The 20,389-nt window shown below is 37.6% G+C and overlaps 1 protein-coding gene across 29 annotated transcripts in view; it reads left to right on the top strand.

Moving 5' to 3' along the window:
- Nucleotides 1-20,389, top strand: part of TSBP1 (testis expressed basic protein 1) — a 219,772-nt gene that overhangs the window by 174,700 nt on the left and 24,683 nt on the right. For 23 of the 29 annotated variants that reach the window (XM_042938383.1, XM_042938378.1, XM_042938375.1 and 20 more), the window contains 5 exons: nucleotides 1,763-1,846; nucleotides 3,987-4,007; nucleotides 4,566-4,586; nucleotides 5,241-5,258; nucleotides 6,760-6,777. The exons of 1 other annotated variant lie outside the window; for it this stretch is intronic. In XM_042938383.1, coding sequence (XP_042794317.1) covers nucleotides 1,763-1,846; nucleotides 3,987-4,007; nucleotides 4,566-4,586; nucleotides 5,241-5,258; nucleotides 6,760-6,777 — 162 coding nt within the window. The remainder of the gene's footprint in view (nucleotides 1-1,762; nucleotides 1,847-3,986; nucleotides 4,008-4,565; nucleotides 4,587-5,240; nucleotides 5,259-6,759; nucleotides 6,778-20,389) is intronic. 5 more of the 29 variants (XM_042938395.1, XM_042938391.1, XM_042938379.1 and 2 more) reach the window with 3 other exon arrangements.

The following is a 20,389-nucleotide window of genomic DNA, read 5'->3' as shown; positions in this document are numbered from 1 at the left end:
AGAGGCTTACCATTCTCACTTTTCCCACTACTAGAAAGCTTGAAGAGGGATAGAAACATGGGGGAAACCTAAGAATAGAACAAACCCAATTTGAATCCCAGATCTGGCATTAATTAGGTTTGACAGGCTCCTAGTTTACAATTCTGTGGCCTCTCAGAAAGGCCAAAAGAGGCCAAAAGGCCATTTAATTTTAAAAATAAAAATGAGGGAGAAAGCGTGACTTTTCTTTTTTATTTTATTATTTTTTTTTTATTTTAGAGAGAGTGTGTGTGTGTAAGTGGGGGAGAGGAGGGCAGATGGACAGAGAGAGAATCTTTTTTTATTTTTTTAATGTTTATTTATTTTTGAGAGAGAGAGACAAAGCGTGAACAGTAGAGGAAGGGGAAAGAGAGGGAGACACAAAATTTGAAGCAGGCTCCAGGCTCTGAGCTGTCAGCACAGAACCCAATGTGGGGCTCAAAACCATGAACCATGAGATCATGACTCGAATCGAAGTTGGACGCTCAACCCACTGAGCCACCCAGGGGCCCCAGACAGAGAGAGAGTCTTAAGCAGGCTCCACACTCAGTATGGAGTCTGGCATGGGGCTGGATCCCCTGGCCCCAGGATCATGACCTGAGCTGAAATCAAGAGTCAGACACTCAACGAACAGAGCCACCCAGATGCCCCAAAAGTGTGACTTTTAAACATCTACAAAATAAAGTGTTTCAAAAAAGAAAGACAAAGCTGCAATATTATAGCACCGACACAGCTAACTGGGATGCAGGGAAGCAGTTCCGCATGCTGGAAGGCAGGCTCACAGAGGCTTGGATGCTTTAGCTCAAATTAAAAACCGTGTGACTTCAGGCAACTTACTTTACCTTACTGGACCCAGTTTTCTTATCAGTAAAACGGGAAGAATAATAGGATTGTTGTGAAGAGTAGAACAACACCTAGCAAGTGATTTATAAAATTAACTATTATGATTTTATGCTGTACTTTTGCTAAAGGCCAGTGTAATCAAAACCTGAAGCCTCCTCCCAGGCATGTGTTTCTGCCTTAACTTAGGAAGAGCTGAGAAAAGTTGGAATTAATTCTTAGTTATATGATTTGCTTTTGTTAATGCTAGCTCCTAAGATGTCCAGCTTTATATATATCCATGTTTTATTTCTCCTTCTGCCTTTCCTTCATACTAAGATCTTTTGTTTTTGTAATTAGCAAGAAAGTTTAACAACTAACATAAACATAATGCATACACCTAAGTGTAAAGCAATATTTCTGTCCCTACTTGGCCATGACAGCAGGACTCCAAGCTGTGGGGCACTAAGGAATTAGATATTAAAGCTCACCTTGAAAAACACAATAGGGAGACCATTAGTCAATCCACCACACTCTTCTATTTGTTTTTGTATTTTAAGAATCTCTAAGAAGCTTACAGTAAGTCATTTTCATTTATCTCAATCTGAATATTTCAAAAACAAGTATATGAAGACCTGTATAATATCACTTTGCAAATCATAATATTACTTTCCATTTTAGGTTACACATCTATTAATCAGAACTTTTTAGATTGTGAGGGTTTACAAGAGAGTTTAAATACCAGGTTAACTAACAGAAACACACATCCATGCAAAATAAAAATAAAACCTTGCCTCACTGTTATATACTGGAATCTATAGAGAGAGTCCAATTTGAGACATAAGAAGTTTGTTTTTGTTTTTAAAATTGAAATGTTTAAACAACTTACTACTTTTCTAATAGCTTTTCTACCTTCTTCCTGCAGTAGATGGGGACATAAGGGCACCCAAAGGAATTTGCCCACTTCTACAGAGGTTTCAGCAGATGTCCTCCAACAAAGAACACAAAGGTCAGTAAAATGGGTCAAGTAGTAAAAAGAGCTTTCACTCTACTCTCGTTTTCTGTATTCTAAGACATCTTCTGGGAAGTGAAAAAATAGTAACTTTGATTTTAATCCAGGAAACCTACCATGCCTCTAAGAAGGCATTCATGTCCTAGACAAGTAACATTTTTTGTTATGTTTTCTTTGTATCTGAGAAGATCCTGAAACACCCATCCATGAGTCTGTTCATTTTCTGAATTAAGCATACTGACTATTGGATGATATGAGTTATGAGAAATTCTAATCAACTAAATTTCTTATCAACATCAAACATAATTTAATCCTGAATTCAAAGTGAATAGAAGTGGAATGAGCAGGGAATCTAAATAAGATTTTTGCTAGGCTCCTAAGTGGTTTTTAGCCACAGCAAAAGGTGAAGAATATAAATTAAATGGTCCCCAGAAAGAAAATTCACTTTTTTTCCCCCACAAAAGTGAGACCATGAAATAATCATATTCAGAAGAAAAAAGCATGTTATCTGTGAGAAGCCAGATTCAGTCCATTTGGAATCTCAAATGTTGTCATTGTATGTCAACAAGGAACATATGGAGATTCATGTAGTTAATGAACATGAGCCCTGAAATCAGTCAAGAGAAAAATTTCAAGAATAAACATTAAGCATTAAATAAATGCAATTTATAACTTCATTAATTTATGATTTAGTGCTTATTAAATGAGTGAGACTAGGGGCACCTGGGTAGCTCAGTTGGTTGAACATCTGACTTCAGCTCAGGTCATGATCTCAAGGTTCCCTGGTTTGAGCCCCACATCAAGCTTACTGCTGTCAGCACAGAACCCACTTGGGATCCTCTGACTCCTCTCTGTACCCTTTCCCCACTCATGCTCTCTCAAAAATAAATAAATAAATAAATAAATAAATAAATAAATAAGTAAATAAATAAACATTAAAAAAATAAGTGAGGGGCCTCTGGGTGACTCAGTCGGTTGAGCATCCGACTTCAGCTCAGGTCATGATCTTGCTGTCCGTGAGTTCAAGCCCTGCGTCAGGCTCTGTGCTGACAGCTCAGAGCCTGTTTCAGATACTGTGTCTCTCTCTCTCTCTACCCCTCCCCCACTCATGCTCTGTCTCTCTCTCTGTCAAAAATAAATAAACATTAAAAAAATAAAAAAAATAAGTGAGCAAGGCTAAAAATGTTGTAGGAGTAGGAAAGACACTATGTTTTTCTTCAAGGTAACTAACAAGACTTCAAAATCATTAACCTCTAGCTACTCACTGAACATGAACCAAGAAAATAGTACAAAAGAAAAAAATTGTAGCAAGCTATTTGCAACTGCATGAGATGTTTTAAGCATAATTTAGGAAAAGTCCCAAGTAGCAAACTATAGCTAGCCTGCTAAGGTAATAAAATATTATATTTTAATAATAAATGGCAATTGTTTTTCTATAAATTAAGATTTTCTGAATCAGCCAACAAGTCGTCATTTGTTTGGCTTTTTTTTTTTTTTAATTATTGAGTGCTTCAAGCTGAAAGAAGAGTCAAAACTGATTACTTTGGCATTATATTCCATGATTATGTTATGCAGAAACAGATCTAATTTTCATTGACTTCCATTCCAACTTCCAAGCATCCCCCATTGAATTTTTCCTGACAAGGAAAAAAAGTCTACTAGTTCTTAAAGGGAGAAATGAAACACAGACTAAAAGCATTTTGGTATTAGTCCACTTTTTAAATTCAAAATAATAGAGGACACCTGGAAAAAAAGGAAAATAAAAAAGGAAATGAAAAAATAAATGCACTAAAATAGCAAACAACCAAGGTTAGATAAGCAGTGGTTTTCCAGTCTCTGAAAGTTCTCAGAGGCTGGGAAGAAAAACTTAATCAGTCACTGTGATGTGTGTGTGGAGGCGGGGGGGGAGAGAGTTAAATATATTTTGAGCACACAGACTTCATTCCTCTAATATTCTTTCCTATCCCAGGACTGTGTATTTTACACCCCTAATAGACAGCTTCCTTCTCTGGATTTACAAGGACAAGATGACAGTAGTTTTGGTATTTCTGGCACATCATTTCAAAAGATACCCAAGTGTTTAAGTCCAATAATAAGTTAATGAAAAGGGCTAATGTTTACTTGTTTTGTATTTCAGGTAGAGCTGTACCACTTCCCAGTAAGTTTTTGTCTTATTTGTAACACCCGTATGTACTAGACTCCTGCAACGTGCATAACATTTTATTCATAGATTTTTCACTTTCAGAAGATCAAAAGTTAATTTAGAGTCATCAGTGATTAACAACTGGTTTGTACAACTGGTTTGTAGAAAGAATAAACTGAGAAATACACTGTTCTTTTTATATCAAGAGAACTGGTTTGTATATTTAAAAAAATTAAATGTCCATACTAGGACAGAAAAAAATACCAACATTTTAGGTGAAATGCAATGGACACAGGGAAGGAAATTAGTCTTTGAATTAAAGGAGAGGGAAGGAAGAAGGAATTAAAGAGATAAATAAACTTTACATACAGTACAGTAAACGTCAGTAAAGACATTGAGGAGGAGGTGAATACAAGAATAGTCCACAGACCTATGTTTCTGCAAGAAATTCCAAAATGAAAGATCATCGTAGATGGCTTAGAAGCTAGATGTTAAAACAACACAAAGGAGTATTTTGGGGAGGCCTATGATAGTAGGTCAAACCAATCTCCCTTATTTGTTTTTGTTTTTCAGGAACCATTGAGAACATTTCCAGTAAGTTACTTTTATGTGGATACTATCTGGAAAAATATGTGCCTAAAGATCTTTTGATAAATAAGTCTGGCATAGCCATAATCCACTTTGCAAATCTTAATGTTATTGTTTTACTTCCCGTATTCCTCTCACATTAGTGAGCCTTTTTTAGAGATTACTGATAATTTGCAGGAAAGCTTAAAAGCATTTATTATATGACTAAAGATCACAAAGCAAATAAAAATCCTTTTCAAAACAAAATGTATAAGGAATCGGTAAAGAAAACAAGAGTCCAGTTTTGAAAGAAAAAGATAGAGTGATAGATACTACTGTAACATCATCCCACCTTCCTAAAAGATTTGAATATTTCTTTGCCCTGGATAAGAAAGATGAAATACACAAAGAAGAGTCTGTCTCAACAGAGGTCCTTCAAACAGAACATTCAAATGTCCAGGATTAATCATGTATTAAAATAATCTTTCATTAAACACAAGTAGTTTCAATTGTTTTGAAATCCCTTTGCATTTCTTTTTGGAGGCACCCTCTGAAAATTGCATAAGTAACAATTTTGTTCTGACTCAAAACGTAGAGAAATTCCTTTATTGGGTATATTTTCATATACTACACCTTATTTATGTCTTTATTTTTCTGTTTTTTTTCCCTTCTGTTTTAAAGAACCTGCATCATCCATTAGTAAGTTCCTTTTGAAATCCTAAAATTCATAGAATGTAAACTAGTTTTACTCCCTATTGCTATTACCATGTCAATGGTCTAAAACTCAATTCTAATATTTCTCTACTCTTCCTCTCTGTGTGATAGTGATAAATAATAAATGATATTGTAAAAAATTAAGAATAAAAATTAGTAGATCATACATATTAAAAGAAATGCCATTATCAAACTTGTCTTTGATACCAAATCCAATGTGATATTCATAAACATAAGCAAACAGATGGGGAAAGTTAACAAAAAATATAATAAGAATAGAGACTAAGAGGTATAACTTCTTGACTTGCTCAAAAATGATATAAACCTGTTGTAATAGGCAATAATGTAAGAGCTTAATAGGCTCCAGAAAGACCATTTGCTTTGTTCTTCTACCAGAGTAAGGAGACCCTAACCCTAACCATCCAGATCTTCCCTTAGAACACAGCAGGGACACCAACAACACCAACTATGTAGAAATAATACTGTAGATGCTAGTGCAAGTTTGACCTACCAAAAATGTTTGTGTCATTTTTATAGGTTAGCAACATTCCTATTGAGAAACAGTAGAACATGTACAGTTAATTCACCCAACAGAAAAGTCAAACTAAATATCTGGAGAATGTCCAAGCCTCAAAGGTCACTAAATGAATTCCAATTGTAACTACTCTGATATGTTTCTTAATTTGTATTTCATGAGCATAAACAGATCAGAGAGGTTATCGGACAAAAAAATGTATGTTTTTGTATGTATGTTTCTAGATTTAGTTACCTCTAGATTTTTTTTTTTAATTTTTTTAGCGTTTATTTATTTTTGAGAGAGAGAGAGAGAAAGACAATGCGAGTGGGGGAGGAGCAGAGAGAGGGGGAGACACAGAATCCGAAGCAGGCTCCAGGCTCCGAGCTGTCAGCACAGAGCCCGATGTGGGGCCCGAACTCACAAACCGTGAGATCATGACCTGAGCAGAAGTCGGATGCTGAACCAACTGAGCCACCCAGGCGCCCCTAGTTACCTCTAGATTTACAAGTAACAACTTGGGGCACCTGAGTGGCCCAGTCGTTAAGCATCCGACTTCAGCTCATGTCATTATCTCACCATTTGTGGGTTTGAGTCCTACATTGGGCTCTGTGCTGACAGCTCAAAGCCTGGAGCCTGCTTCGGGTTCTTTGTCTCCCTCTCTCTCTCTCTCTCTCTACCCCTCCCCCTCTCGCACTCTGTCTCTCTCTCTCAAAAAAAACATTAAAAAAAATTTTTTAAGGAACAAGTCTTTAAAATAATTAATTATGCATATATTTTAGCCCAAAATTCCAATTTGGGCATTATTAATAATATAAAACAAAGGAAAATAATTTCTGAAAATATATTTGCAATGAATATGGCTAAAATCTAAAAAAGAGTCCAGACACTTAGCCACAGGAAAATTGTTTGTTAATATGATAATATATGACATTATAATTAGAACTGACAGTAGTTTTTTCTCTGAATCAGGATTTGCTGAACCAATTGGTAAGGTTTTTTTTCCTTTTCCTCTATTATTATATTTTCAGTTTAAATAATAGTCTAGAATTTATGCCAATAGTTTTTTATTTAGAAATAATTAATATTTAACATGATATTAGTTATATGCATACCATATAATGATTGGATATTTCTACATATTTCAAAATGATCACAATAGGTCTAGTTAACATTGATCACTATACATAGTTACAAATCTTTTTTCTTGTCATGAAAACTTGTAAGACCTACTTTCTTAGCATTTTCAAATATACCTGAGTATTATTAACTGTAGTCATCATTCTGTACATTACATACCCATGACTCCTTTTTTTTTTTTTTTTTAGGTTCATTTATTTTGAAAGAGAGAGAGAGGAGGAAGGGTAGGGACAGAAGAGAGAAAGAGAAATAATCCCAAGCAGGCTCCATATCGTCAGTGCAGAACTTGACCCGGGGCTCCTTCTCACGAACTGTGAGATCATGACCTGAGTTGAAATCAAGGGTCTGTTGCTTAACTGACAGAAGCCACCCAGGCACACCCCCCCTGACTTCTTTATTTAATAATAGCTAGATGTTTGTGTTTTTAACCACCTTCACCCATATTACCCACTCTCTATACTATCGCTGGCAACTACAGGATGTTTTCTGTATCCAAGAGTTCAGGTTTTTGTTTGTCTAGATTCCTCATATAAGTGAGATCATGCATTATTTGTCATTCTCTGAGTTATTTCATTGAGCATAAGGCCCTGAAAGTCCATTCATGTTGTTGCAAATGCAAGATTTCCTTCTTTTTTGTGGCTGAATAATATTCCTCTGTGTGTGTGTGCATGTGTGTGTGTACCACATTTTCTTTTTTTTAGCTGGGGCACCCCTTGCAAACTTATTTCTTGAAGTATTGGTGAAAGATAGGTCTTCTGGACCCTCGCAGGATGGGTTTGTATTTAAATTGCAGTTAGGTAACATATGGTGTAATATTAATTTCAGGTGTACAATATTCTGATTCAACACTTGCATGTGATACTTGGTGCTCATCACATCAAGGACATTCCTTAATCCTCATCACCTATTTCACCCATCACCCCATCCTCCTGCCTTCTGGTAACCATCACTTTGTTCTTTATACTTAAGAATCTGTTTCTTGGTTTGCCTCTCTCTCTTTTTTCCTTTACTTGTTTGTTTTGTTTCTTAAATGCCACATATGAGAGAAAGCATATGGTATTTATCTTTCTCTGACATTTTATTTAGCATAATACTCTCTAGCTCCATCCATGTCATTTGAAATGGCAGGATTCCATTCTTTTCAAAGGCTGAGTATTATTCCATTGTGTATGTATACTACATCTTCTTTATCCATTCATCAGTTTGAACTGTTTCCATAATTTGCCTATTGTAGACAATGCTGCTATAAACAGGGTACATGTATCCCGTTGAATTAGTATTTTTCTATTCTTTGGGTAAATACCTAGTAGTGCAATTGCTGGATCATAAGGTAGTTTCATTTTTAACTTTTTGAGGAACCTGCATACTGCTGTCCAGTTTTCATAACACCATTTGTTGAAGAGACTCTCTTTTTCCCATTGTATATTTTTTACTGCTTTGTTGAACATTAATTGACTATACAGTTGTGGATTCATTTCTGGGTTTTCTATTCTGTTCCATCGACCTGTATGCCTATTTTTCTGCCAGCATTGTACTATTTTGATCGCTATAGCTTTGGAATATAACTTGAAGTCTGGAATTGTGATGCGTCCAGAGTTGCTTTTCTTTTTCAAGGTTGCTTGGGCTATTTGGGGTCTTTTGAAGTTCTATACAAATTTTTCTAAAATGTGCATAGAAATTTTTCTAAAATTTGTATAGAAAATGCTGTTGGTATTTTGATAGGGACTGAATTAAACATGCAGATTATGAGGAGATACAACATGACAGAGAAGTAGGGGGACCCAAAGTTCCCTGGTCCCTCAAACACAGCAGTGTTGAGGCCAAAGAACTTTGAATTTCAAGAGTCCAGGCTGCAGAGTGACAAAGATGTCTCCAGGAGCCCAAGGGGACAATCTGGCAGGCCATAGGTACATGAGTGCAAACTGGGTAGAGATAAAATGGGCTGCAGAAGCACAGATGGGAGGGATCCCCTTCTGTGGAGAGACAAAGGGAAGAGAAAGAGAAGCTGGGGGGAGTATAGGACTGTATCTGGACAAAAGAAAAACCACTGACCGGAATGGACAAAGATCCATTATCTAACTGAGGGGCTTGCTCTGGACTGGGGCTGGCTGCCCTGTTCCCACCTTTGAGGAGGAGGGGAGCCAGTCTGGGCTAACTAGTTCAGAGGCACAGTCCACAGTGGGAAAAAGCAATCCCTTCTCTGGAGTACTGTGGGAAGAGGGTATATAACGGTTCAAAGGGCAAGACTGCTTGTGCCCGCCAGCCAGAAGCCATATATCAGCGGCATGGAGCAGCACTTCTCCGGAACCAGGGTGCACAGTGTGAGACCCTTTAAGACATCCGGGATTTACATCCCAGCTGAGCACCAGGGAGGCACTGGAGTGGTCGGAATGAGACAAACCGCCTCATTCGTGCCCAGGGCACTGTGAGGATGGCCTGTACAGAATAGTTTGGGACAACTGGTTCATGGAGGAAAGTGGGGTGTTGCCATTTTTCTCCCCATCACCAGTAAGGCGGGGCTTCAGGGAAGGGACAGTGAGCCCACAATAGAGGTGGGACCCGCTTACACCAAACCACACCCCTCCTTGCCTGGTAACTTCATGTCTAGTGGAATGGAATGGACACTGATAAACCAGACAGCCCCTCCTCCAGACCAGCACTGCCACGAGTTGCAAGGCACCCAATGGTTTTGCATTTTCTGATTTAATTCTCAGACAATTCTTATTATACATATATATTTTTTTCTCCCTTTTATCCTTCTTATTTCTTCCCTCTCCTAGTCTGGTTATTCTGGTTATTGGTTTGTTTAAGCAGACATATTTAATCTATTCTCTTTATACCTGTTCTGTTCTATAACTCCTTCTTTATTTCTCTTTCTCTCTCTCTCTCTCTCTTTCTGGATTAAACCATATAGTTTCTCTGCCTGGTCAATGATCTTGTCTTTTTCTGAGCCCCTGTCATTTCTCTCTTTGTATGGGATAAGGCCTCTTCCATCAACAATGCCCCCACCCCGTTGTTTTTCTGTAGTTGGTGTTTTTGGTTTTTTCTGTTTTGTTTTGTTTTGTTTTTGTATGTTTATTTTCTTTTCCAGGGCTACTTCAATCATCAAATCAAAGCACACCAGGTGGAGGGTTCAAAACATCACTACCAGTACAGAGATAAAGCAACCAGAGTCACACCAACAGAGAACAAGTAACACACTCCAAAAAACACCTCCTGGAGGGCCAGGCCCTGTACAGTGTATGATCCCTCTTTAATATAGTAGTGCTTGCAGGTGCAGGATACATCACAAGCTTTTAAAATGCATGAGGGACAGAAAACTAGCCAAAATAATGAAACAGAAGAATTCTCCTCAAAAGAAATTCCAGGAAGAAATGACAACTAAAGAATTGATCAAAACAGATATAAACAGTATAACTGAACAAGAATTTAAAATAATAGTCATAAAATTAATTGATGGGCTTGGAAAAAGCATAGAAGACAGCAGAGAATCTATTGCTGCAGAGGTCAAGGAACTAAAAAATAGTCATGATGAATTAAAAAATGCTTGTAGGGGCGCCTGGGTGGTGCAGTCGGTTAAGCGTCCGACTTCAGCCAGGTCACGATCTCACGGTCCGTGAGTTCGAGCCCTGCGTCAGGCTCTGGGCTGATGGCTCACAGCCTGGAGCCTGTTTCCGATTCTGTGTCTCCCTCTCTCTCTGCCCCTCCCCCGTTCATGCTCTGTCTCTCTCTGTCCCAAAAATAAATAAACGTTGAAAAAATAAAAATAGGGGCGCCTGGGTGGCTCAGTCGGTTAAGCGTCCAACTTCGGCCCAGGTCATGATCTCGCGGTCCGTGAGTTCGAGCCCCGCGTCGGGCTCTGTGCTGACAGCTCAGAGCCTGGAGCCTGTTTCAGATTCTGTGTCTCCCTCTCTCTGACCCTCCCCCATTCATGCTTTGTCTCTCTGTCTCAAAAATAAATAAACGTTAAAAAAAATTTAAAAAAAAAAAAAAAAAAAAAAAAAAAAAGAAAAAATAAAAATAAAAATAAAAATAAAAAATGCTTGTAAGTGAGGTGCAAAATAAACTAGAGATGGTGAAAGTGAGGATTGAAGAGGCAAAGGGGAGTAAGTGAAATGGAAGATAAAATTATGGAAAAAGATGAAGTTGAGGAAAAAGATAAAAAAAATTCTGGACCATGAGGGGAGAATTAGAGAACTAAGTGATTCAATGACATAATAATACCCATATCATAGGAGTTACAGAAGAAGACAAAGAGGCCAAAGTTGTGCTTGAACAAATCATAGCTGAGAACTGCCCCAAACGGGAAGGAAACAGACATTGAAATCCAAGAGGCACAGAGAACACCCTACAGACATAACTTGAATTGATCTTCTGCATGACATATCACAGTGAAACTGAAAAATACAAAGATAAAGAGAGAATTCTGAAAGCAGCTAGGGACAAACGGACCTTAACCTACAAGGGTAGGCACATAAGGGTAGTAGGAGACCTAACTACTGAAACTTGGCAGGCCAGAAAGGAGTGGCAGGAAATTTCAATGTGCTGAATAGGAAAAATATGCAACCAAGAATCCTTTATTCAGCAAGCCTGTCATTCAGAATAGAAGGAGAGATAATAGAAGGTTTTCCCAGACAAACAAAAACTGAAGGACCTCATCACCACTAAACCAGTCCTACAAGAGATCCTAAGGGGGACTCTGTGAGTGGAATGTTGCAAAGACCACAAGAGACCAGAGACATCACTACAAACATGAAATCTACAGATAACACAATGACTCTAAACCCATATCTTTCAATAATAACACCGAATGTAATTGGACTAACTGCTCCAATCAAAAGACATAGGGTACCCAAATAGATTTTAAAAAAAAAGATCCATCTATTTGCTGTCTACAAGAGACACATTTCAGACTTAAGGACACCTTCAGATTCAAAGTGAGGGGGTGAGAACCATCTATTATACTCCTGGAAGTCAAAAGAAAGCTGGAGTAGCCATATTTATATCAGACAAACTAGATTTTAAACTAAAGGCTATAACAAGAGATGAATAAGGGCATTATATAATAATTATGGGGTCTACCCATCAAGAAAAGCTAACAATTACAAATGTCTATGCATCCAATTCAGGGACACCTAAATATATAAAACAATTAATCACACACATAAGCAATCTTATTAGTAAGAATGTGGTTAATACTCTACTTACAACAATGGACAGATCATCTAGACAGAAAATTGATAAAGAAAGAATGGCCCTGAATGATGCACTGGACCAGATGGACTTGACAGATATATTCAGAAATTTTCATTCTAAAGCAGCAGAATGCACATTCTTCTCGAGAGCACATGGATCATTCTCCATATAGATTGCATACTGGGTCACAAAACAGCCCTCAATAAATATAAAAGAATTGAGATCATACCATACATACTTTCAGATCACAATGCTATGAAACCTGAAATCAACCACAAGAAAAGGTCTGGAAAACCTCCAAATGTATGGAGGTTAAAGAACATCCTACTAAAGAATGAATGGATCAACCAGGCAATTAAAGAAGAAATTCAAAAACATATGGAAACAAATGAACATGAATAGTCCAACACTTTGGACTATTATCAAAAATCTCCCAACAAACAAAAATCCTGGGCCACATGGCTTCCCAGGGGCATTCTACCAGACATTTAAAGCAGAGTTAGTATTTATCCTTCTCAAGCTGTTCCAAAAACTATAAATGGAAGGAAAACTTCCAGACTCATTCTATGTAGCCAGCATTACTTTGATTCCCAAGCCAGACCAAGACCCCACAAAAAAGGAGAACTACAGGCCAATATCCCTGATGAGCATGGATGCAAAAATTCTCAACAAGATACTAGCAAATTGAATTCAACAGCATATAAAAAGAATTATTCACCATGATCAAGTGGGATTCATTCCCGGGCTGCAGAGCTGGTTCAATATTCACAAAGCAATCAATGTGATACATCACATTAATAAAAGAAAGGATAAGAACCATATGATCCTGTCAATAGATGCAGAAAAAGCATTTGACAAAATATAGCATCCTTTCTTAATAAAAACCCTCAAGAAAGTCAGGATCGAAAGAACATACTTAAAAATCATAAACACCATATATGAAAAGCCCACAGTTAATATCATCCTCAATGGAGAAAAACTGAGAGCTTTCTCCGTGAGATCAGGAACGTGACAGGGATGCCCACTCTCATCACTGTTGTTTAACATAGTGTTGGATGTCCTAGCATCAGCAATCAGACAACAAAATTAAATCAAAAGCATCAAATTGGCAAAGAAGTCATCAAACTTTCACTTTTCACAGACGCCATGATACTCTACATGGAAAACCTGAAAGACTCACCAAAAGGCTGCTAGAACTGATACATCAATTCAGCTAAGTTGCAGGGTACAAAATCAGTGTACAGAAGTTGGTTGCATTTCTATACACCAATACTGACACAACAGTAAGAGAAATAAAGAAACTGATCCCATTCACAATTGCACCAAGAATCATAAAATACCTAGGACTAAACCTAACCAAAGAGGCAAAGATCTGTATGCTGACAACCATAGAAAACTTATGAAGGAAATTAAAGAAGACACAAAAAAATGGATAAACATTCCGTGCTCATGGATTGGAAGAATAAATATTGTTAAAATGTCAATACTACCCAAAGCAACCTACACATTCAATGCAATCCCTATCAAAATTGCACCAGCATTCTTCTCAAAGCTAGAACAAACAGTCCTAAAATTTGTATGGAACCACAAAAGAGCCCAAATAGCCAAAATAATATTGAAGAAGAAAACCAAAGTGGGAGGCATCACAATCCCAGACTTTTGCCTCTACCCCAAAGCTGTAATCATCAAGACAGCATGGTATTGGCACAAAAAACAGACACATAGACCAATGGACCAGAATAGAGAACCGAGAATTGGACCCACAAATGTATGGCCAACTAATCTTTGACAAAGCAGGAAAGAGTATCCAATGTAAAAAAAGACAGTCTCTTTAGCAAATGGTGCTAGGAGAACTGTACAGCAACATGCAGAAGAATGAAACTAGACCACTTTCTTACAGCATTCACAAAAATAAACTCAAAATGGATGAAAGACCTAAATGGGAGACAGGAAACCATCAAAACCCTAGAGGAGAAAGTAGGCAACAACCTTTTAGACCTCAGCCACAGCAATTTCTTACTCAACACATCCCCAAAGGCGAGGGAATTAAAAGCAAAAATGAACTATTGGGACCTCACCAAGATAAAATCTTCTGCATTGCAAAAGAAACAACCAACAAAACTAAAAGGCAACCGACAGAATGGGAAAAGATACTTGCAAATGACATATCAGATAAAGGGTTAGTATCCAAAATATATTTAAAAAAACTTACCAAACTCCACACGTGAAAAACAAATAATCCAGTGAAGAAATGGGCAGAAGACATGAATAGACACTTTTCCAAAGAAGACATCCAGATGACCAACAGACACATGAAACGATGCTCAACGTCACTCATCCTCAGGGAAATACAAATCAAAGCCACACTGAGATACCAACTCACACTGGTCAGAATGGCTAAAATGAACTCAGGAAACTACAGATGCTGACGAGGATGTGGAGAAATGGGAACCCTCTTGCACTGTTGGTGGGAATGTTTTCCACTCTGGAAAACAGTGTGGAGGTTCCTCAAAAAATTAAAATAGAACTACCCTACAACCCAGCAATAGCACCACTAGGAATTTATCCAGAGGACACAGGAGTGCTGATTCATAGGGGCACATGTACCCAATGTTTATAGCCACACTTTCAACAATAGCCAAATTATTGAAAGAGCTTAAATGTCCATCAACTGATTAATGGATAAAGAAGATGTGGTTTACATATACAGTGAAATACTACTTGGCAATGAGAAAGAATGAAATCATGCCATTTGCAGCAACATGGATTTAACTGGAAGGTATTGTGCTGAGTGAAATAAGTCAGTCAGAAAAAGACAGATATCTTATGTTTGCACTCATATATGGATCTTGAGAAACTTAACAGAAGACCATGGGGCAAGGGAAGGGAAAAAAATAGTTACAGAGAGAGAGGGAGGCAAATAATAAGAAACTCTTAAATACAGAGAACAAACTGAGGGTGGATGGGGGAGGTGGGAGAGAAGGGAAAATGGGTGATGGGCATTGAGGAGGGCACTTGTTGGACAGGAATCTACCCCAAAAACCAGAAGCACACTTTACACACTGTATGTTAGCCAATTTGACAATAAATCATGTATTTTAAAAAATAAAATTAAATAATAAACTTAAAATTAAAAAATAATTTTTTTTAAATTTTTTTTTAACATTTATTTATTTTTGAGACAGAGAGAGAGCATGAACGGGGGAGGGTCAGAGAGAGAGGGAGACACAGAATCTGAAACAGGCTCCAGGCTCTGAGCAGTCAGCACAGAGCCCGACACGGGGCTTGAACTCACGGACCGTGAGATCATGACCTGAGCCGAAGTCAGCCACCTAACCGACTGAGCCACCCAGGCGCCCCAAAAATAATTTTAAACATAAAAAAAAATGCAGGTTGCTTTGGGTAGTATAGACACTTTAACAATATTTGTCTTTTCAATCCATGAGTGTGGAATGTCTTTCCATTTCTTTGTGTCATCTTCAATTTTTCATTAATGTTTTGTAGTTTTCGGAGTACAAGTCTTTCAATTCTTTGGTTAGGTTTATTCTTAGGCCTCTTATTACTTTGGGTAGAACTATAAATGGGATTCATTCCTTAATTTCTCCTCTTACTGTTTCATTATTGGTGTACAGAAATGCAGCAGATTTCTGTATGTTGATTTTGTATCCTGGAACTTTACTGTTTGTTAAATAATTTCTAGCAGTTTTTTTTGGTGGAGTCTTTTGGGTTTTCTTTATGGAATATCGTGTCATCTCTGCAAATAGCAACAATTTGACTTCTTTCTTGCTGATTTGGATGTCTTTTATTTCTTTTTGTTGTCTGATTGCTGAGGCTAGGATTTCCAGTACTATGTTAAATAAAAGTGCTGAGAGCAGACATCCCTGTCTTGTTCCTGACCTAAGAGGAAAAGTTCTCAGTTTTTTCCCATTGAGAGTGATGTTAACTGTAGGTTTTTCATAGATGGCCTTTATTGTGTTGAGGTATGTTTCCTCTAAACCTATTTTGTTGAGGGTTTTATCATGAGTGGGTGTTGTACTTTGTCAAATGCTTTTTCTGCATCTCTTGAAAGGATCACATGATTCTCTCCCTTTCTTTCATTAATGTGGTTATCATGTTGATTGATTTGCAAATATTGAACCATACCTGCAACCCTGGAAGAAATCCCAGTTGATTATGTTGAATGATTTTTTTTAAACATATTGTTTGCTAGTATTTTAAATTTATTTATTTAAATTCAAGTTAGTTAACATACAGTGTAGTATTGGTTTCAGGAGTAGCACTCAGTGATTTATCACCTACATGTAACACCCAGCGCTCATCCCAACAAGTGCCCTCCTTAATGCCCATCACTCATTTAGCCCATCCCCCTACCTTCAGCAACCCTCAGTTTATTCTCTGTATTTAAGAGTCTGTATGGTTTGCCTCCCCTCTTTTTTTTTTTTATCTTATTTTTCCTTCCCTTCCCCTACGTGCATCTGTTGTGTGATACAGGGGCAAGTCCAGAATTGTGATGCCTCCAGCTTGGGTTTTGTTTTTGAACATTACTTTGAGTATTTGGGGTCTTTCCTGGTTCCATACAAATTTTAGAGTTGTTTGTTCTAGCTCTGTGAAGAATGCTGGTGTTATTTTGATAAGGATTGCATTAAATGTGTAGGTTGCTTTGGGTGGTATAGATATTTTAACAATATTTGTTCTTCTAATCCATGTGCATGGAATTTTTACCCATTTCTTTGTATCTTCTTCACTTTCTTTCATGAGCTTTCTATAGTTTTCAGCATATAGGTCTTTTACCTCTAAGTTTATTCCTATGTATTTTATGGTTTTCAGTGAAATTGTAAATGGGATCAATTCCTTGATTTCCCTTTCTGCTACTTCATTACTGGTAATAGAAACGCCACTGATTTCTGTACATAGATTTTCTATCCTGCGACTTAGCTGAATTCACATATCAGCTCTAGCAGTTTTTTGGTGAAGTCTTTGGATTTTCCATGTAGGCAATCATGTCATCTGTGAAGAGTGAAAGTTTGACTTCTTCCTTGATCATTGGAATGTCTTTTATTTCTTTTTGTTGTCTGATTGCTGAGGCTAGAACTTTCAATGCTACATTGAACAACAGTGGTGAGAGTGGACATCCCTGTCATATCCCTGAAGTTAGGGGGGAAATTTTCAGTTTTTCCTTATTAAGTATACTAGTTGTGCATCTTTCACATATGGCCTTTATGATCTTGAGGTTTGTTTCTTCTATCCCTACTTTCTTGAGCGTTTTTATCAAGAAACGATGCTGTATTTTGTCAAATGCTTTTTCTGCGTTTATTGAGAATATCATATGGTTCTTATCCTTTTTTTTTAATTAATATGGTGTATCACGTTGATTGATTTGCAGATATTGAACTAGCCCGGCATCCCAGGAATAAATTCCATTTGATCATAGTGAATAATTATTTTAATGTACTGTTGAATTCAATTTGCTAGAATCTTGAGAATTTTTCCAACCAGCTTCATCAGGGATATTGGCCTTTAATTCTTTTTAGTGGGGTCTTTGTCTGGTTTTGGAATCAAGGTAATGCTGGCTTCATAGAATGAGTTTGGAAGCTTTCCTTCCATTTCTTTTTTTTTTTTTTTAGTTTAGTTTTATTTATTTTGAGAAAAAGATAAAGAGCAAGCAGAGGAGGGGCAGAGAGAGAAGGAGACAGAATCCAAAGCAGGCTCCACGCTGCCACCATAGAGCATGATTTCACGAACTGTGAGATCATGACCTGGGCTAAAGTTAAAGTCAGACACTTAACCAACTGAGCCACCCAGGCACCCCTTCTTTCCTTCCATTTCTATTTTTTGGAAAAGTTTGAGAATAGGTATTAACTCTTCTTTAAATATCTGGTGAAAGCCATCTGGCCCAGGACTCTTGTTTGTTGGGAGATTTTTGATAACCGATTCAATTACTTTGCTTGTTATGGATCTGTCCAAATTTTCTATTTCTTCCTGTTTCAATTTGGTAGTTTGTGAGTTTCTAGGAATTTGACCATTTTTCCAGATCGCCCAGTTTTTTGGCATATAATTTTTCATAGTATGCTCTTATAATTCCTTGTATTTGTATGGTGTTGTTGGTGATCTCTCCTCTTTCATTAGTAATTTTATCTATTTGCATTCTTTATCTTTTATTTTTGATAAATCTGGCTTGGGGGTTATCAATTTTGTTTATTCTTTCAAAAGATCAGCTCTTAGTTTCATTTTCTGTTCTACCAGAGTTTTTTAGGTTTGTTCCTATATTATTTATTTCTTCTCTAATCTTTATTACTTCCTTTCTTCTGCTAGCTTTAGGTTTTTTTGCTACTCCTTTTCTAGCTCCTTCAGGTGTAAGATTAGATTGTGTTTTGGTGACCTTTCTTGCTTCTTGAGATAGGACTGAATTGCAACATAATTTCCTCCTAGAACTGTCTTTGCTGCATCCCAAAGGGTTTGGACTGTCGTTTTTTTCATTTTCATTGGCTCCCATGTATTTTTTTTTAATTTCTTCTTTAATTTCCAAGTTGTCCCATTCATTCTTTAGTAGGATGTTCTTTAACCTCCATGTATTTGATGGTTTTCAATTTTTTTTCTTGTGGTTGATTTTAAGTTCATAGCATGTTGTGATCTGAAAATATGCATGGTGTGATCTCGATCTTTTTGTACCCATGGAGGGCTGATTTGTGATCCAGTATGTGATTTATCCTGAAGAATATTCCATATACAACTGAGAAGAATGTGTAATTCTGCTGCTTTTTAATGAAATGTTCTGAATATATCTGTTAAGTCCATCTGGTCCAGTGTGTCATTCAAAGCCATCGTTTCCTTATTGATTTTTTGCTTAGGTGATCTGTCCTTTTCTGTAAGTGGGGTACTATTATGGTATTATTATCAGTGAGTTTCTTTGTATTTGTTATTAATTGATTTATATATTCGGGTGTTTTCAATTTGGGGACATAAATATTTACAAATGTTGGATCTTCCTTTTTTTAATTTTTTAAAGTTTGTTTGTCTATGTGGAGAGAGAGGGAGAGAGAGAGAAACAAAAAACCCAGAGAATTGAAAAACTATATGCTGATTCCGAAAGAAAAAAAGAAAGAAAGAAAGGAAATAAAAGAAAGAAAGAAAAGAAAGAAAAGAAAAGAAAAGAAAAGAAAAAGTAAAGACAAAGAAGCCTGAACGGGGGCAGTGTTGGTGGGGGGGAGGAATGAAATGAAAAAAACAAACAAGAAACTATAAGCCTAATTGCAAAGGAAAAAAAAAAAGAAGAAAGAAAAAAAAAGAAAGAAGAAAAGAATGAAAGCCTGGTCCTATTTCCACAAAAACTGCAGGTGTCATTTTGAAGCACTGGATTTTCAGTACCCTTGGTGCATGCGGTGTCCTGGCTGTTCTGGAGGAGAGGCCTGCTGCATTGGCTCAGAGTCAGTCTTGCCCCAGCAAATAATTAGTTGCAGGCATAGAGATTTGGGATTTTGTGTAAGCGCATCTTGCCCCCACTGGGGGCTGCTGTGTTGCTTTTTGACATCCCTCCATGTTGGTGTTGGGAGAAAATGGTGCTACCTCAACCTCCATCTCTGGACAGGGGATCTCACACCCTCCACTGTTCAGGCAGCCTTCACAGAATAGTCATCTCACCCTGTGCCTCAATTCTCTGGTGTTTTTCTGTGGCATGTAGCTGGCACTCAAAACTTGAAGCCTTAAAGTGCCCAGAACCTAATGGATCCACCCCCCTCTTTCTTTGGAGTAGAGCCTCTCCATTAATTGTCTCAAGTCCTTTGTCCCTGAAAAACCGTCTCAAGCCAGCGTAGTACATGGAATTGATGATGTAATACCACTAAAAGCAGCAAAGGTTATATTCCTTCTGAGTGTGCCTCTGTCCCCTGCTGATGAAAGGCCTTTGGCTGGCACCTGCGGGGCCTTTTGTCCTTGGGAAGGGAATATATCCTCTTCCAAAAGTACTGCAGAAAGGGGAAAGTTCTCTCCCAATGCACCCCTGAGATAGCTACACTGTGCTATGCACTCAGGGGCCAGCTCCCTCCTCCGCAGGAGCACTCCCCACAGCTCCACTCCAGAGAAAGTCATGCATTTCCAAAACCTCATAGTTTGAGCTCCAAAATCTGTTTGCAAAAAAGAACTGGGACATTCAATACTTCTGACTCCCAGTCTGTGATCCAGAGAGGTTTTCCTCTTGTGCTAATTCAATGTTGCACTACATCAAAGCCTCTCTCTTTCTCTCCCTTTTGTCTTTCCATGGAAAGCGTTC

The sequence above is a fragment of the Panthera leo genome, chromosome B2 (genome assembly GCF_018350215.1).
Source record: "Panthera leo isolate Ple1 chromosome B2, P.leo_Ple1_pat1.1, whole genome shotgun sequence".
Lineage (NCBI taxonomy): Eukaryota > Metazoa > Chordata > Mammalia > Carnivora > Felidae > Panthera > Panthera leo.
The sequence above is the reverse complement of the archived record's forward strand: the minus strand, read 5'-3'. Positions and strand labels throughout refer to the sequence as shown.